The sequence below is a fragment of the Xyrauchen texanus genome, chromosome 38 (assembly GCF_025860055.1).
Source record: "Xyrauchen texanus isolate HMW12.3.18 chromosome 38, RBS_HiC_50CHRs, whole genome shotgun sequence".
NCBI lineage: Eukaryota > Metazoa > Chordata > Actinopteri > Cypriniformes > Catostomidae > Xyrauchen > Xyrauchen texanus.
The window spans coordinates 22136780-22156822 of NC_068313.1; the positions used below are offsets into that span (position 1 = coordinate 22136780).

General features: G+C 37.5%; 1 protein-coding gene across 1 annotated transcript; it reads right to left on the reverse strand.

Moving 5' to 3' along the window:
- Positions 1-10: 10 nt before the first annotated feature.
- LOC127631372 (trafficking regulator of GLUT4 1-like) lies at positions 11-19618 on the reverse strand. The gene is made up of 3 exons (XM_052109470.1): positions 18967-19618; positions 5647-5773; positions 11-5531 (listed from the first exon to the last, which is right to left on the reverse strand). Exons 1-3 carry the CDS (start codon positions 19357-19359, stop codon positions 5515-5517), a joined length of 537 nt encoding a protein of 178 aa, XP_051965430.1. The 5' UTR covers positions 19360-19618; the 3' UTR covers positions 11-5514.
- Positions 19619-20043: the final 425 nt, after the last annotated feature.

The window sequence follows — 20043 nt, forward strand, 5'->3', positions numbered from 1 at the left end:
GGGTTTGCTCAATGAAAGGTGAACAATTTGGGCCACAATGCAGATGCCCACTTGGCCTAGTCTGGTAACAGGATTGATTGGCCAGCATGGATCTTTATTTGTATTTAGCAATGGGAGGGGTTTAGCTCTGACAGCCTGTTTTTGCTGTTTCTGTACTACAAACAATTTGCAGTTCAAATGTGAACTGGGACTGGAGACCAAATTACTAACGGGAATTGATTTCAAAGTGCATATTAAAACAAAATGTCTTTGAGAAAAGAGTGATGCTCAGAAGCATCAACCCGGCATTGCGTTGTTCCTGTATATTACTAAATCGGAAGAGGGTTTTAAATTGATGGTCCTTTTAGCAAGAGGGTTTCTCATCATGCTGTGTACTTTGTGAATTACTAAATTATTAATATACAGGATATTAAAAAATGTGTCTCAAACACTAGAGATTTGTCCTCCTAAAGCTTCTATTTTTTAGATATTTCTACAGTGGAAAAGGAGTTTTGGGAGTCCAAAAATAAAATTAATATATTTTAGCTCATGACCTGTCTAACCGTCTATTTCAAGGTGCTGTTACTTTATGCTTTGGCTGTAAATGTGTAAATGCCCAAAACAGTTTCCAGTACTGCCATACCTATCATGGATCAGCTTATAGCCCTCACAGATGTTGGTCTCCACTGACTAACATCCAAACAGCTTCTCCTAATGAACTGGAGCATGAGTGAGGGAAGCAGACCAGAGCTTTAAACATGATGAATATACAAGTTGAAGTAAATCGATCCAGGAAATGAAAAACTAGCACAGTGATTGCATGTAGAGGAAAGGCCAGCACACTTGTGTTGGGTGTAGGAGAGAGCAGAGGGAGGACTTGAAGGGGAGTAAGGATTGGAAGCCAAGTGAGGCTCACATTAGTCTTTGTGTCCAATTGTCAGTGCCTATTTCTCCTTTCCTCTTGTGCTGACAAATTGTGATGTCTCATCCATAAAAATAGTCCGTACCGCTGAGGCAGCCAACTGAGCAGCTGCTCTCCTTTGTACCAATACATTTTTGATGTTTTCTGCCACATTTGGGGAAGCACATTTTTGCTGTACCACTGTACTTCAAGCTGGTGGATTCTGTTTGCCTGAGGCCTTTCCGTGATGGGAGAAAGGTGCCTCAGGTGTTCCTGGCAGGGTACTCTGCTTTACAGGCTCTGTATGGTTAGGATTGGGGTGGGTCAGGGTTTGGGCATCTGCTGCCTGCCAGGAACAAACAGAGGCACCTTTGTACAATGGGGTACTTCCACAAGAGTCGAAGGTACCATAATGGCCTGGCACAGGAAAACATCTATTCTCTGGACCTGACACTATAAAACTGAAACCTTCTTTGCTTAATTCCATCTAGAACAACAGAGGGGTAGTAATGTGTGAGTTATGTGTATAGGATGAGGGGGTCATATAATACTTTGTTTCCTGGGCTGCTGGCCAAAAAGTAATAGATGCTGAGTCATCAGGGTGAACCTGAAACTTGAGACTTCTACAAAGATCGCAGTCTTGCTCTGTCACCGTTGTGCCCTTGAGCAAAGTACTTAATATAAAGTTACTATAGGGTGACTGTAGTAAGTAATGTACATGCTGTACATTGTGTTGCAAATCAGTTTGTCTTTGTTTATGGACCACCACTGTTATCTGTATTGTAAGTCTTAACTCATTTGATTTTGCTAAGAGCTAGGATGTTTGGTCTTGATATAAAAAGAGTCTCTATGTGAGACTTGCAAGACAGATCTCACAATCTTGAGACTTATCCTGCTGTTGAAAGCAGAACTTAAAGTAGGACATGTTCAGGAGCAACATCCTACTAACCAATCATAGCCATTAAACTAAACTAAAACTAAGTAAAGACACTGGGCATAATAGGAATGATGTTCAATGCCCTAACTCTACCCTTTATCTAAGTGGGTATTGATTGGTTGTTGGTTAATAATGTTGTTACAGGATGAACAAAGGATGTTGATACTTGTCTACATGACAAAAGCAGTGATAATAGCCACTCAGCAAGCCTTGGTACAATTGAAGGGATTATGGTAATGTAACCCAGTGTATGTAAAGGCAAGTCTAGCTGGTTGAGAGCTGAATTAAAAACTAAATATGAAGAGTAATTTAGGCTAGTTCAGCATTGGTAATAAAGTCTTAATAAAATAAAGTCTCTAATAAAATATTCAGTGTATTTTGTTTATTTTGCTTTAGTTACCGGCTGACTGACTGTACATTTATACCTTGCTTGTTTCTTCTCCCATCTATTAAATCCATTTCAGAACCCGATTCTGAATTACTAATTTTAACTCTTTGATTTCATTCAAGCTCATGACTAGATATATGTATATTTTAAACACTTTGTGTCACTTTCTGAGTGATAGAGTGCTATTAGTGCTGAGTGCTGGAGTGTGTTTGGGCAGAAGGCCATACTTGGAGATCAGAGAAGCAGGGAAGTGCAAAATCAGCCAGTAGATCTTGTGCTATTTCCTTAGCTATGCATTATTTACAACAGCAATAGTCAGGAGCATGACAAATGAATATTGTGTATATTTGGTTTTATGTAGGAAGGTTTGAAAGAGAGAGACTAAGGTACTGTCTTCCTGTGTTTCTTTGTGTGAAAAGCTTCATTTTTTACTTTCTTGCTAAAGTAATAATTTCCTCTGCCAAGAATTATAACTGCAAGCAAATTGTGGACCATGCATGTTAATGTTTATTTCACACTTGCAAAGGTACACAATAACTATGAAAAACATAGATTTACAAGTGATCCAAGGTTCCAAAATTTGTACATAATAAATCACAGTTTTAAAAGAATCATAGCAGCATTTTTGCATCCCATTCATATTGGCATACATTTTTTTATGAACAAAATAATAAAATAATTGGTTTCTATAGTGAAAAAATGCATCTGATATTTTCAGAAAAAAAGAGCATTTGCCTAGATTAGTAAAACATAATTAAGTCCAGCTGAAATTTAAATGTTTTATAAATTAAATTAAAAAAAGGGATAGTTCACCCAAAAATGAAAATTCTTTCATTTATTGACCCCCATGTTCCTCCAAGTCCGTATTACTTACTCTGTTCTACTGAACACATGCAGAATATTAGTCTCAGTCACCATTCCCTTTCATTACATCTTTTTTTCCATACAATGGAAAGTGATTGGTGGCTGAGGCTAACATTGTGCCTAACATCTTTTGTGACCAAATTTTCATTTTGTGTGAACTATACCTTTGAGTGTGTAGGTGCTAACATTTTATTTATGGAAAGATATGTAAAAAACAGATGATTTAGGACACATAGCTACATTTACAACACAAAACCAAAGTTGTGGTAGACAAAACATATTTATAAGATATGAGACTGATCCTTACCATTATCAGAATATTGATGATAACTGTGATAAAACTTCTTTGAAATCTATGACACTAGATTAGAGGTTATTAAAATAATTAATTCAGTAACAATGAAGCAAACCATTAGACTCCGCTCTGGGAAGAATTAGTATCCTGCTGTGTTTGAATTTCATTTCCAGCTGAACTAACCAGATGTTATGTACTGTATCTGAGGCCATATTACAGACACTTCCTGTCTTAAAAGAATGTTCCTGGTTCAATACAAGTTAAACATTTATGACATAATGTTGCTTTCCACCAAAAATAATTTTGAATCGTCCCTCATTATTTAATTTTTTAAAAAGCAAAAATCGCAGTTACAATAAGATACTTAAAGTGGAAGTGAATGTATCCAGTCCATTAATATTAAAATACACACTGTTTCAAAAGTATAGCCACAAGACATAAACATTATACATGTTAACATGATTTTAGTATGAAGAAATTGCTTACTAACCTTATCTGGGTAAAGTTATATCCAATATTAAAATGTAGTTGTCATGACAACGTAATGTTGGTAAACCATGTAATCTGGTAAATGGCTAAATGCCAGTAAATCCCTGATTTTATCACACTATATTTACTTGGACTGGCCCCATTTGCTTCCATTGTAAGTGCCTTACTGTAACTGCATTTTCTTATATAATTTTTTATTATAAACCAGGGATGAGTAGAAATTATTTTTTGTGGTAATATATGTCACAATTGCTTTTGTTTGAGTTTAACTAGTATTGCACCAAGAACATTCTTTGATTTAGCATTTGACAAGTTCAAGGTAGATAACTTAGGATATTTAGAATGTTTCTGTAAGATGTCCCCTGCTGTACCTCAGATTTTCCGACTCCTATTTAATTGTTGTAATTTTGACTAAATTGTATTATTTATATCATTGTGTCCATGATGGATTAGTAATCACAAAGATCCAACAAACACTAGCAAATGTGTCATATTAAAGCAAATCCCTTACAGACAAGCTCTTTGTCATTCTAGGTGAAGATAGAAAAGTGTTGTATAGTCTACCCACAGCATGCCTAAATATTTCTATAAATATGTTGATATATATCTCATATTTCTAAGGGTTAATTGGAGAGTCTTATGACTCTGGGGAGACTGGCATTCTATCCTGGAACAAAGGTGAACAGTCCTGTGATTCGTTTAGCATACCAATATGAAGGTCTTGGCACAGAGGGTAAAATGGTGCTGGCCTTTGCATGCCTCTGGATGAATGTCCATGCTCCAGTAGTTTTGTCAGGAATCAGAGGGCCGGCATGCATAATATTACAGTCTTTCCTCTCTGAGGGGAACTATACTAGTACCTGGAGGCTAAGAAAGAGCTCTCAATGAATTTTGTCCCACTGAGAGAAGATGGCAAGGCTTGCACTGGACACACACTGACAATGATGTACATTCCAATATTTAGACATCCACTACTCACAGTATTTTATCCAAAAAAAGATTGTAAAGAAAAATGCTGACAGTTGGCTATTAACATACAAGATCAGGCATGCAATTGGTCATTTTGGTCACTTTTTGTAATCAAAACCTATACAAAATAAATAAACAAAAATGAAAACTCCAAACCCGAGTTGACTATCTTAATACACTATTTCCATTTGAGTCTGACGTTGGTCTTTGCCTAACAGTCCTGTCAACCCAAGTTCATTCCCATACCTTAAGCTCCTCTTATAAATCTTTAACATCTATTTATATTGCAAATATATCTGTGCATAATTTTTGAATGCAAGATCAACCAGCAGTAATATAAGGTTAAAATGCAGCTTGCTGGGCATCTTCGTGTTTTCAAAGATTCTGCTAATGCCATCTGTGCATAGAAGTCCCCTCATCCTTTGTCATTCTCAAACGAGTTCTTGCTGAAACAGCAATGTGTCTCATTTACATAATACAAGCCATCACTGTTCTTTATAACGTACGGGATCTTTGTTTTCTTTTTCAATGAGCATGCTAACCTACCGCATGCATTTTTGCTATTTATTTGTATCTAATTTAATTCGCAATTCCTTTTTTTTTTTTTTTTTTACTTCTGAGGCATTATTTTCTTATTTTAATTACATCATGGGTGACTATTTTGCAGTGCTGTAGATACGTGTTTCTCTTCCTTATTTTTTTCCGGTTACTGAGGATAGAACAGAAAAGAAGAAGAATTAGGATCCTGTTTCTTGCAAGCTGAGCTGGTGACTTTCATAAAAACAGCATGCACCTTATCAAACTATATCTATCTGGTTTGATACCTGCAACCACCACGTAGATTATGATAATCAGGAGGCCCAGAATGATAGACACACAGCTAAGCAGCCGAGCCAAGCGTCCCAGGCGCCTTGCCCCATCCATGTCCCCCTGCTGTAGACTGTTTCTGGACTGTAACAAAATAAAAAAATTCATCATGACAGGTAAAGATCACTGTGAAACAATGACTTTTAACTGTTCCCAAGTCATTTATAATGGATGTATAAAGTCAGTTACCCCCTGTAGTTTGTCATGATAACTGTGGACATGATCCACTAAATTTCACAATTAGAAAGTATCTTAAATTTGAGAAGTACTGTATATCTGTTTTAATCATTTGAAACTTAAACTTCTTTTTTATATATTTATATATATATTTTGCTTGAAAAAACTCTTGTGCTGTCATTGTTTAAAATAAATACCACTTGAAATTTCTACAAACACTAAATAAAAAACATTTAAAAATTGAATCCTGTCTGCAAAAGCACACTGTCTTAGAGAAATTGAATAAGAATTAAGCCAGTGGTCAAAATCCAGATGTGAGAATGCAAGGAAGTGAAAGTAGAGGTCAGAGGTTACACTGTAAATTGTCCAAGTGATTTGGACACAAGTACCATGTTTCCTTATTAGTGCAGCCCTATGCCACAGCCACCCATTAGACTGTCAATGTACCCAAGGGAGGGCCTCTCCAGTAGACTGCATTAAAACAATCAATACCGAGCAATAGATCCTGCAGGAAATAGCCTATGACACACAGTGGCCAGCCATTCTCCCCACACTCAAATCCTAATTCCATTCTCCATCACATCGCTGTTGTTTTTCCTCTTACGATGTGATATAATCTCACAATATCTGCATATCTCTGGCAATATCCTGATGTGGCTCAACAGCAGTGAACTTCCTTTCATTGGGCTGGTGCTGTCCAAGGTACTGAATGGCATTGGTTGTGTTTCCCGAAGCACTGAGTAATACTTTAGTAGCACAAGTTTCACAATCTCTGTGGCACATTTTCCAAAAGCATTGTTATCTGTCACTGAAATTAATCAAACAATTTACACAAGAATGGTTTTACAAACGATTTAGAAATTTGTTCTGCTCGTATTTCATAAGGGTTCCATTATGTGCGACTTGTTCATGTAAGTTCATCATTCTTTAACTACTATTAATTTATAAAACGTTTAATGTTCAAAATGTATTATTGTATGTTGGAATTAACATTAACCAAGATTAATAAATGCTGTAAAATTGTTGTTCATTTTTAGTTCAATTTAACAAATGTAGTTAAAGCAACACTATGTAACTTTCGGCCCTATAGCGGCTGAAGCTTTGAACTCGAGTTACTTGCGGATGAACACTGTTTTTGTAATTACATGAGCTGGGCTTTGGCTCTGTTAATTTGATGGTTTGAGGAGTACCAGTGTGACCATGGTTACAGGTGATCAACTTATCTATGCGAATGTCACTAACAACAACAAAACTCACCCCCTCCCTTAAAAAAAGAAAGAAAAAATAACTAAAGAAAAAGATGGATATCCAAAAATATGTCTTATGAGCAGGCAAGTAGCATATCTTCCACTGTTGTTTTGAATTATTGAAAACTATTGTTTCAAAATATACTTATATTAGATACATCTAAATGGTGGAAAGTATTATAACTTGACTAGCAGGCAAATAGGCCAATGTAATAACTGGTTTAGAGATTGGTATTGTTACCAGAATAAAGTAATTTTTTTCCCCTTTGTCCTTCCTCGAAATTAAATAAAGCACTGCAGTACCACAATCCACAATAAAATGCCCCATTAGAGTGGGTAACGCTATCTAACAAACTACTGCGCTAAGAGAGCTACCTCGCTAACTATCAGTCCAATAAAATATCTTACCTGTTGAGCAAGATAAAGCCATCTTTGTGTCTGTTTTAAATCTTTTCAGATCACGGAGTTGTCACCACCTCTGGAAAAAGCCAAGCCAATGTTGTTTCAGTTTTATTATTACGGGCTGTGTAGTTTTCCCTTTTTGCTTGCAGACTCTTCTCAATTCAAGGTGTCTTTATTTTATAAGCCTTTTTTAATGATCCATAGTCAATGTTGCTCATGTGTTGTGGCTACAAGCTTTCAGCTTCAAACTACTACCACACCTGGCACTGCACACATACACTGTCTTCAGAGCTGTAGATAATTTTACTCAGCGCAGAGGTTAGGACAAAAGCGTATAGGATTACTGCTATATCAGACTGGTGTTGTTGGAGAAATTGAGGAGCTTCCCCCAATTGCACACACACACATACTCACAATTTCCCTCACCCATAGGGAGGCTCTGTTAGCACAATATCTCCCCTTGAGAAGATTCTTATCATGCTGCAGTGATATAGAATGCAGTGGTAAACAGTGCGCTGTATAGCCTCAAATTATTGGTCCAAAGTGGCTGCAAATATTTGGATACTTAAGAGGATGGTTCACTCAAAAATAAAAATGTTCTCATGATTGACTCATCTTCGTGCCATCCCATCCTTTCTTTCTTTTGCAGAACACAAATTAATGTATTTAGAAGAATATTTCAGCTCCATTTGTCCTCACAAAAGTGAATGGGTGCCAACATTTTCAAACTTCAAAATCCACATAAAGTCAGCATAAAAGTAATCCATATGACTCCAGTGGTTAAATCCATGTGTTCAGACACTATATCAATAAGTAAGTCATTTTTGTCAAATTATCCTCCCTGCCAATTAGGGGGCGATATGCAAGAGGGATGTAAACCACTAGAGATTAATTAGCAGAGATGGGCCACTGTAACGCTGAAGACACAAAACAGGCTGAGACAATGAAGATGATGTGAAGATGAACCCAAGTGCAGTTTATTCTTGAAACGTGAAACCAATATCCCTAACTATAAGTGTGAAAGAAAACAAAACAAGAAACCAAGGACCTAACTAATAATGACAAAACTAGACACGACAAGAAATGACTAAGACTGGACCAAAACTACAAGGTTACACTAAACAGAGGCTAGACTAAACTATGGCTGAACAACAGGGTTACACAAACAATACCTGACAAATGACTAAGGCAAACATGAGGGTATAAATACACAAGACAAGGAAGACAAAGGCCAATGAACAGACAGAACTTTAAAACAAGATAACAAGACAATTAACTAAAACCAATGACAAACTAGAACTGAATCAAAGTAATCAAACAATAAAGCAATGAAAACCGGACACATGAACAAGGGAAAACAGGAATTGACAAGACAAGGAAACAGGAACTAAACAGGAAATTTCAAAATAAAAGTACACAAACTAAAAGTCAACTGAGAATGTCACAGCCACTTCTATTAAAATGAATGGGAGAATTTGGAATGCTTAACCAAGGAGCTCTGAGTGCCCAATGGTCAATGGATGTAAAAAGGATGTCCCTCCTTACAGTTAAAAGAGCATCGCCTTTTAGATACAGATATCACCTGTCAATCAACTCCAGAACAGGCATGTGCTTCAGCTATACAAGCTGGGAACATTTTGTTTTTAGGGTAATATGAGGTAAAGAATCACAATATATGATTCCAGTATTGTGAGATTTTATTCCTGATTTGAAATATGTTCTTTGATCGTAATCTTGACCAAGCCTTTTTTAGATTTTGGTCTTTCTCCATTCAAGTAGATAGGAGCTGCACTGGCATGACTAGATGTAGCCTTCCGGGAGCATTCCAAAGATGTCTGACAGTGGGATGATTTGCTTGAAAGACTTTGGAATCACCAAAAACAGAAGATGGAGCATGAGAAAGTGAAAGTAAAGTAGAAATTAACTGAGCAGGGAGGATAATTTATAGTAAAAAATAAAAAAGGACTTAAATATTGATCTATTTCTCACCCACACCTATTAAATCTCTTCAGAAGATAAAGATTTAACCACCAGAGTCATCTGAAATAGTTTTATTTTTCCCTTATGTGGATTTAGGAGTTTCAAAATGTTGGCACCCATTCACTTGCATTGTGTGGACCTACAGAGCTGAGAAATACTTCAAAAATCTTCATCTGTGTTCAGCAGAAGAAAGAAAGTCATACACATCTGGTATGGCACTTTTTAAGCTATTTTGCAATTACTTGTCCTGTCTTTCTTTAAAAGAAATGCCATTTGGCTATTTCGTTATCTTATGACATTCATAAGTTTATTAAGTGTGGTTTAAAGGAGTATTCTGTGTTCAATACTAATTAATCTTAGTCGACAGCATTTGTGGCATAATGTAGATTACCAGAAAAAAATTATCTCGATTTGTCCCCCCTTTGATTTAAAAAAAGAGCAAAAATCTGGGTTACAGTAAGGCACTTACAATCCAGGGGCCATTATGATGTAATGCTGTAAACCCTAAAATTACCATAAAAATGAATATTTTACAGAAAATTGTAAAGAGAACAGAAGAATGAATGTATAGTAAATGCTTTTATAGTATTATACGCTTCACATTTCTGCATTTAAACCCATTCAATTCCATTGTAAGTGACTTATAGAAACACAGATTTTTGCTTTTTTAAAGGAAAGGGGACAATGTAGAAATATTTTTTGTGGTAATAAACTTTATGCCTAAAATGCTGTCGATTGATCTTAACTTGTATTTATGCCAGAATACTACTTTTAGCATCCAAAGTAGTTTTTGGGGGGGCCCACTTTATCTCACGAACAGTAAGCTCAAATAAGGCTCTCATCCTGTGTACATACACTGCCCCATCACCCAATCTGCCAGCCGTGACCTGTACTCTTCTCTCTCTTCTTATCTTCCCAGCCTAACTTAGTTCAAATACTGCAGACTGGCTCTGACATATTAGCAGGGGTATAAAATGTGGCTGGAGCAGCAAAACATTATTGATCCCCAAGTCTAATCACTGCGAAAAGCCATATCAGCGCTTTTAATCAGTGGGAGTCTTAATACTGTGTACAGTAGTAAAATGCCATCTTGCCTGTCTTGGGTTTCAGTTTCATGGCTGTTCTCACCTGCTTTAATTTAGCAGATTGATGGTGCAGTGAATCTCCAAAGGGAAAAGCTTGATCTGTGACATAGTGAAGCTGCAATGCCGTGTTATATAGCCATACAAATGGCTTCCGGCTCTTTGTGTTTGAGGTCCATTTTGCCTGAATGCGGTTTTGAGGATAATGAGAAACTGCAGTGGATTCTAATGGTCAGACTGTGTGGCTTTTCTGAGTAGAGGGGGTTTTAGTTGTATGACATGGCAAATGGATAGCACTGATTCCCCAGGAGGTTTGGCCCGTAATATTTTTCTCGTGAACTGGAAAGTCTTTGCCAGTTTTTCTGGGCTGTTTTTGAGGGTCATTTGACAGATCTTATGATCCATCTTGCTCCTCACTCTCTCCTCCTCATTCTATTTCACATAAGCACACAGGAACACTCCTTCCCTCCCCCTCTCAGTATCTCCTGCTGCAGCCTGGGAGTGAACTGGAGCTCTTAGTGTTCCCTCACAAGCCTGAGCCATTAATTATAAACAGCCATGCTAGTGGCCAGGGTAAATTGACTGTGAGGATAACTGTAGAAAGCCTGCATATTGGTGTACAGTTGTGCCTCTCAAATGGTTTTGCTTCAGGACCCAGACTTTTTTTTTGGACATCAAGTGGTGACCCAGCACAGTACCAAAATTGTTTATTACACAAAAGTAAAAAAATGTTTTTTTTTTTAAGTCTAACACTGACATGTATCAATATTACAATGAACTTCATAGACTCAGCAATATTTAAAATTATTAAGATGACATGGGTTGAATGGGAAAATTCAACTAAATGATACTGAATGTCTTTTACATTTTTTATGGTTTCATTCTTTTGGTAACCAATAGTAGTTTTATTTTTGGTTGTTGTTGTTGGTTTTCGAGTATGAGGGAGGAGTTTTCTTCAAACTATAGAGCTTGATCGGACAAATAGCCTTTGACGTGAGCAACAAAAGTTATGGGAAGCATATCCCAAATATGCTATTGTTGATAAGCCTATTTATTTTGCTGTTGAGAAGCACCAGAGTACAGTGTGGGACGTTCACACCAAACGTGTCCTTGCTTCCATCTGCAATGTCTGTGACTTGTACATGAGCACCATGTTTTAAGATGCCTATTCAAGTTAAAATAATTTTAACCTAATCTATTTTAATGCAAGAATGAGTTTGGTCTGAATAGCCCCTTAGAAACAAAAATGGAGATGCAGCAATGTATTGGTCAAACATCAGTATCTGCTGCAAAAAGCTATAATCTTCTCTATCAGACATCTGGCAATTGTTAAAAATAAGAAAAATAAAAAGATTATTGGCGGATTATTTCCTGTTAAAAGAGGATGGGAAAACATGTTGGAAAATTAGCATACAACTCATGCTCTGTGAGAATTATTTTGAATTGGGTGACAATGACAGCACAGTTGCAATTTTTAAGCTTTGCACTGCTAGAAATTTGAGGTAGAAAGAATTACCTTTTAAACTTAAATATAAATAATAAAATTAAAAAAAATAAATCTTACCAATTTACTATAAGTGGGCTATTCAGTGTTCAGTTAATGTGAATTAAGATTTTTTGTTTTTTTGTTTCAATGATTAGTTTATAACTGAGTATAGTTATTCTGAAACATGGAAGACATGTACAGATATAATAATAATAATAACTTTTATTTATAGGCACCTTACAGACATAATCAAGTTTACAATAAGAAAAGATAAAAACCTAAAATCACATATAAAAATGTGCATTATCATGAATATATACAGTCATAAATAAGAGTTATTTGTAGTATCCTAATTTAAAAAGGTGGGTTTTGAGGAGGGACTTAAAAGTGGAAAGACGATCACAATTATGGATATCTGGCGGTTAAGAGTTCCAGAGTCGTGGAGCAGCACTGCTAAAGGATCTGGACCCCATAGCAGTCAGACGAACGGAAGGTATCACAAGAGAGAGAGGAACAGGATCTAAGACTGCAGGTAGAAGAATATATATGAATAAGATCTAGAAGAAAGGAAGGTGACTTGAAGGTCAATAACAGAATCTTGTAATCAATACGAAGTTTAACAGGGAGCCAGTGAAGTTGTTGAAGAATAGGAGTTACATGGGCAGAGTTAGAAGTTTGTGAAATAATCCATGCAGCCGAGTTTTGTACCATCTGTAATTTACACTGAAGTTATTATACTAGAGAATAAAGTTATTATTTAAATTTCTTTTGAAGTTATGTAATTCATTATCAGTGATTAGGAACAAGGTAGCATAAAAAACCAGACCCACCATACCATCGATATCAATATTGGCAGATGTTGTTCTAAATTATCAGATTATTGGCACACCAATTTTGTATTGGTGCATCCCTGAACAAACACACACATACTGTATGATGAAACCATATTACACTTGTTTGAGACAAGCAACAAGCAGCTCAATGCATCAATATTTTCCACGCTATTCTAGATAAGAGTGGAGGTTTTCAAAAAACACTTTGTGCGGGAAAATGGCGGGCCATCGTAGTCTCAAATTCCTTTTGTAGTGTGAATGCATTACCTGACACAAAAACAAAGCCATTCAGCTTTCTGCAGCCCCAAATACCATATTTCATCCACAGAACCTGCCAAGTGTGTAGTTGTTACTGCCTTACTGGCCATACCATTGAACTGTGAGACTATTTAGTCCAAAAAAATCATATTACTCCACCTCCCTAAGCCAAACAACTGTCTGCTTTCTCCTTTCATGAGCTTCAGCTTCCAAGAACATCTTATTCATCTGTTCTCCACTGTATTGCCTCTGTAAGGTCATTGACTGAAGAGCTCTGCCGGTTACAATTGCTTTCTAGAATGAGATCTCAGTTGAGAAGAACTGACACACACACACACACATACACACACCCCCCATGTGCTGTCTTGCTTTTTAAAACAAGAACGCATTTGGTCTGAGCGGCCCATAACATGTTATGTAATAAGATTACATTTTGGAACAAGTATCAAGTTACTTTTTGTATTCACACTACAATACCTGTGCTTTAAATACTGAAATACTGAAAATTTGAATAGAAATCATGTACACATTCCAATTAGATTTTGAATTATGGCCCAAATTAAGGCAGGAGGATCATTATAGCTAGATAAAAGGGCTAAACTGACATGTTTTACCCTCTGTTGGGAAACTAACTAGCAGCAAGCTCTAATTGCTGATATCACTTTGTTATGTTTTGCCATAAAAGAAAGAGTTATTTGAATTTGTTTGGACAGACAAGGAGGGCAGCTGATATTTGCATGAGTGTGGATAGTTGTACAGGTGTTTGGAGCAGAATGTTGGTAAAATGCACCCACAGTTTTCAATGAAAAACTCTGTTTGACCTAGATCAGGTAATACGGAGTTCAGGACATAAATGTCCAATCTGTTTTAACTCACTGGCACTACAAAAGGCATTGAGTCAGATCCCAGTCAAGTCTGGGTAGTACGTTAAATATAAGGTTTTGATCATTATAATAAAGCCAAAATCTTGTGGCACATTTGTTTGATGCCTTTCCACTTATAGAACTTTAGTTGTTTAGTTTAGTTGTGTTTCAGTATACACTCAAACGAGCACTTTATTAGGAATTCTATGGTCCTAATAAAGTAACCGATGGGGTCTTCTGCTGTTGTAGCCCATCTGCCTCAAGGTTCAACATGTTGTGCATTCTGAGATGCTATTCTGCTCACTACAATTGTACAGAGTGGTTATCTGAGTTACCGTAGCCTTTCTGTCATCAGTCTGGCGATTCTCCGTTGACCTCTCTCATCAACAAGGCGTTTCCATTTGCAGAACTACCACTCACTGGATATTTTTTGTTTTTGGCACCATTCTGAGTAAACTCTAGAGACAGTTGTGTGTGAAAATCCCAGGAGATCAGCAGTTACAGAAATACTCAAACCAGCCTGTCTAGCATCAACAATCATGCCACTGTCCAAATCACTGAGATTCACTGTCAAAATCACATTATTCCCCATTCTGATTATTGATGTTAACATTAATTGAAGCTCCTGACCCGTATCTGAATGATTTTATTAATTGCACTGCTGCCACACAATTGGCTGATTAGATAATCGCATGAATAAGCAGGTGTACATTTGTTCCTGATAAAGTGCTCTGTGAGTGTATTTCCCATATGGCTTATGTCCAATAGAAACACTTAGAAAGTTGTATACACTGTAATAACCACTGAGCGGACTATGGTTCAAATTTCACTTAAGGTTGAATTTGATAGTGCCTTATTAAATCTACTGAAATTATGTATCTAAAAGCTGCTCTCCTGTGACTATGCTGGAAAGCCCTAATTGCATCCTTCTGAGGTTACATCCAGGGGTGGACTGGCCATCGGGAGAATTAGGACTTTTTCCGGTGGGCCGCTGTGTAATTTGGGCCAGCTCGTTGTTACGCAAGTACTAGCCCGTCGTACAGGCAAAATAGGCAGCCATCCTGCAGCAAAGCACCCACAACATGATGCTGCAACCCCCATGCTTCACAGTTGGGATGGTGTTCTTTGGCTTGCAAGCCTCACCCTTTTCCTACAAACATAACGGTGGTCAATATTGCCAAAAAGTTCAATTTTTGTTTCATCAAACTAGAGGAAATTTCTCTAAAAAGTAAGATCTTTGTCCCCATGTCCACTTGCAAACTGTAGTCTGGCTTTTTATGGTGGTTTTGGAGCAGTGTCTTCCTTGCTGAGCCACCTTTCAGGTTATATCGATATAGGACTTGTTTTACTGTGGATATAGATACTTGTCAACCTGTTTCCTCCAGCATCTTCACAAGATACTTAACTGTTGTTCTGGGATTCATTTGCATGTTTCGCACCAAACTACATTCATCTCTAGGAGACAGAATGTGTCTCCTTCCTGAGCGGTTTGATGGCTGCATGGTCCCATGGTGTTTATACTTGCGTACTATTGTTTGTACAGATGAATGTGGAAATTTCAGGCATTTGGAAATTGCTCCCAAGGATGAACCAGAATTGTGGAGGTCCACAATTTTTTTTCTGAGGTCTTGGCTGATTTCTTTTGATTTTCCCATGATGTCAAGCAAAGATGCACTGATTTCAAAGGTAGGCCTTCCATATGTACACCTCCAATAGACTCCATTTAGCCTATCAGAAGCTAATTGCCTAAAGGATTGGCATCATTTTCTGGAATTTTCCAAGCTGCTTAAAGGCACAGTTAACTTGGTGAATGTAAATTTCTGACCCACTGAAATTGTGATGTAGTCAATTAAATGTGAAACAATCTGTTTGTAAACAATTGTTGGAAAACTACTTGTGTCATGCACAAAGTAGATGTGCTAAATGACTTGCCAAAAATATAGTTTGCTAATATAAAATCTGTGGAGTGGTAAAATAAAATGTGTTTTAATGACTTCAACCTAAGTGTATGTAAACTTCTGACTTCAACTGTACATACATAATATATTATTACTATACTTGTAATTTCCACAACCTTATAATAACTAAGAAACTAGTTTATTTGCACTTCTAGAAAAAAGTTGAAAGGTGATTAAGATCTTTAAAATCTTTGAAGAAATATTGACTTGTCATAGCACATTATATACACATTTTCCCTTGAACTTTCATGTACATTTTAATAATAATATCTGTATGTTGGTGAAAAAAGTTTTCAGACATGATATTTGTCTAAACTGTGTTTATTTATGCTTTCTCTAAAAGAAATCCAGTTTTATATGTTATGACAAGTTTTGCACTGGAGGGGCCCAATGTTATGATTAGCAGTCAATAGAAATGAATTTTTTTTCTTCTTTTTTTTTTACACAAAAATTTGAAATTGAGCCGGAAAATGGCAGACAGTGTGTTATGGTGTGGTGTTTTGCATGCCGGGTTTGGTGGGCCGCTCTGGGCCAGAAAGTCCAGGGCCACTTTTTAGTCCTAGTCCGCCCCTTGTTACAGCTGTAGGTAGAACCTGTTTTTATACTGAGTGTATACACTGCTGATTCTTTCAGAGTGAGTAAAAGAGAAAACAAAGGCTCTCATTTGTGATAAAGCATGAGAGCCAGACATACTGTTTTATCCCCCCCAAAACAAGAGTAATCTCTTGAAGAATAAAATGCCTGTAACAGTGAATTTCAGGAACTTGCTACAACATTTTCTCTTCATTCATCTCAATGCAATCTCTTTATCTTCTTCATAAAACACAAATTAATAGCACCATGCCCTACACATAGGCCTATCCTCACAGTGCACTCCTCCAGCACAGAATGAACTACTGTGACTCCTAAGGCTTACATAAGACATTTATATATATAACATGATTCTTTTTAGCATTATGTTTATAAGTACTGGGGGGAAATCGTTAGTTACAATTCGCGATTCTAGAGCCAAACGATTTTAAAATCGTATTAGTGATGAAAATTCGATGTTTTATTTATTATTATTAATAATAATAATAATAATAAAAACATGCTTATCTTAATGCTAGTAGATACGCATAGGAAGTTATATGTGTGCAGAGGTCCACACTAACAGGTTTTCTCTCTCTCTTCTGTTCGTTTAGTCCTTTAATGCACCACTGCTACAGCCGTCAAGCGCCGTTTGTTCACTGTCGGACGCCAAAATCCTCTTCTGTGATCAATGCTCCTGTTTTTATGCATAATCCAAAAGTTTATTTGAGAAGTGTTGTGGAGAGTAGTTGTCAGAAGTCATTCTGGAGATTCTGTCTGACACTGCTTTAATAAATAATTTAGTTTTAAAAAGGCTTATCAATCTGTTGGATGGCGTAAACTAAATGTCGCGCCCCCGCAATATTTACAATCTATCAGCCAGTGCGGGTCATTCAACAGTTACCCGCCACTGTCGACAAGAGATAGACACAAATAGGCCTACGCATGCTTGAGGAAATACACGTGATTATATTTTGAAGAACAGACGACGAGCGTGTCTGATTTGCTTTTTTGTTTAGAATTCATTTGCGTTTTGGCGCCAAGCGAGCAGCGCGATCGTATCAGTCATCTGGGAGCAGGTTGTAAAAATAGTGTTGTCTATGAGAATGCTGCATAGGAGATCAGACTCAGGATGCATATGCAAATAACATGCAACGACACTGGTTCTACAGGTGAATTGTTATGTGTGCCATAAATCAACAGCCCCAGAAATGGTTCTTGAACAAGTTTAGACTTTAACCTCCATTTGTATGTTGCAAAATTATAATTATGGTAATAGTAATATGTTCTATATTAGAAATCAGCTAAATTAGTTTTATAAATTAAAATTATATATTTATTTGTTGAATACAAATGGAAATAATGCAGCATGAGTTCCTTTGCACTAACTCGCCTATAGCTCACACAACACACTGGCTGGTCGATTGGTAGTTTTGCACTTCCTTTTACCAACAAATGATTTATTACAGAGTGAAGCAATTGTCATTTCAGACACAAGTGTACTTCAATAGACATTTCTTTATGAGAAAATGTATATATATCAAAACATAAAATTGCAACACCAATACCGCAATACATATCGAATCGGCAAGGTAATATCGTTGTAATATCGAATCGGGAGGTCTGTGGCAATTCCCAGCCCTAATGTGTATGCCGAGAGAGAGACACTTTATTATAGTGTAGGCTTGGATATTGTAGGTTTTGTCATCTTAATTATTTAATTATTTTTGGGGCAAATGTTGGCACTGCAACCTTTTAAGCAGGCGCTCACAACAAACCATGAGCATAGGCTATGTGGTTTATTGATTATTTTGGATAAATAATTGTTTATTCAAATCACTGATATAGCTATTATTCATGCTTTGGATACAATTTTCCATGGCGTCTTAAAAGCAGCCTCAATTTTACATTCTGTATTAACCTCAAACTCATTCCAGTACCGGTATAATACTTTCGAACTAAATTAAAGGCTTTAAACGAACCTTTCGTAGTACATTTGTGCTTCCTAAATGACCGTTTTGGTCTGCAGGCACCTACAGTTTTTACTGCAGGTGTGTGGGTGATTTGGATGCAGTGTGTGTCTGCACCAATTTTCTGGCAAATAGATCCCCAGCAGCCAGCGTCAGGCCCGTTTACTGCGAGCATATGCGGGGCTGTAAATCACACCTGTCAGTACGATTTGTGCTCGTATCTTGAATGCGGCGCGCATTTGCATGCGAGCCAGGGCAATGTCCAATGTGCTTTTTAATGAAGTGAAAAAGATTTGTGAATACATCCAAGCACTTTTAGCACAATTGTTTGACTGTCATGTGGCAATATTTATAATGTGGCAGCGTTTTGGAGAAGGTAACCCACCCCTAAATGATTTAGAAAAAGTACAAAGTAATGTCAAATGCAACTCTTTTGTCACTCTCTACTCACCATTATTGAATAGACCAATGCAACGATACTCAGCGGCCACACTGGACAAAAGCAGGATAAAATGACCAATATGAGGTAGTCCTTTGGTTTCTGCTGATCTTGGGCGGCATTGCCGGTGGATGATGTGCGGCTCAGGCTGACTGGGGATGGGGAGAGGGGAGCCGCGCCGAGCTGCCCCGCTGATCCGGATCTCAGCGGTAAATTGTGGCCGTTCTGATCCGCATCGAGAGCCTTGTCACCCCCGACACTGACGGTGAACGAGCTGGAGGTCTTCACCCCGACAAGATCGGTGGTCGTGAGAAGTTTTTCGGTCTCGTGAGACTCGGCCGGTTGCGTGCCGCCGCTCTCCCCCAGGTTGGATTTCGCAAACTCCGTATCGGTGTTTATTGCCATTCTGCAAATCCAAAGTGACTGTTTCTGTAAGAAAAACTCCCCGAGGTTGATCAAGTAGCTCAAATAATCTCAGAAGTGATCAGAAGGCGCTAATTTCCCATCATTTTCTGCTGGAAGAACAGCGTGATTTCTACAACTTTAAATAAAGATCAGTTTTGAGTTCCAGAATATTTTTCCTTTGGAATCTGCTACCAAACGAATGTAAAAAGTCAAAGAGGCACTATGGAATTAACGAATAAAACAACACAAGTATCCTCCCATTTCGACGGTCATCCTTCCTCTGATCGTGTTTAATGAATTTGGCTCAGTTCCGCCGTTTTTCCAGTCCGGATTGGAAGGCAATCTCCTCTTGAGCGTGCACGCAGCCGAGCCCACACACTGTACTAAACCACAGAGACGCAAATCATTCACTCAACCATCAGAATCATTAGGCTAACTCACAAAACGCGTCGCATAAGTCGATATACCTTAAAAGGCGCACAAAATCAGTTTCAGGTGGAGAGTTTATAAAACAGCTACCATGCTTTGTCTTCTTTTGTAATGTTGCAGCAACAGAATGACTGGTTGAAGTAGTGGCACAGCAGCAGTCGGTACAGTGCGACGCTTCCCTCTCACCTGCCTCTGCATCATGTGTGATGGCAGGACCTCCCGTGCAATAGGCTACTCTCAATTTTCTTCACCCGG

What these genes read in the sequence shown, in the direction of transcription:
- LOC127631372 (XM_052109470.1), bottom strand. Translation starts at nt 19,359, where the DNA reads ATGGCAATAAACACCGATACGGAGTTTGCGAAATCCAACCTGGGGGAG. An exon ending in CATTGGTCTATTCAATAATG is followed by an intron (nt 5,774 to 18,966) that starts GTGAGTAGAGAG and finishes ATTTTGTTACAG; the next exon opens with TCCAGAAACAGTCTACAGCA.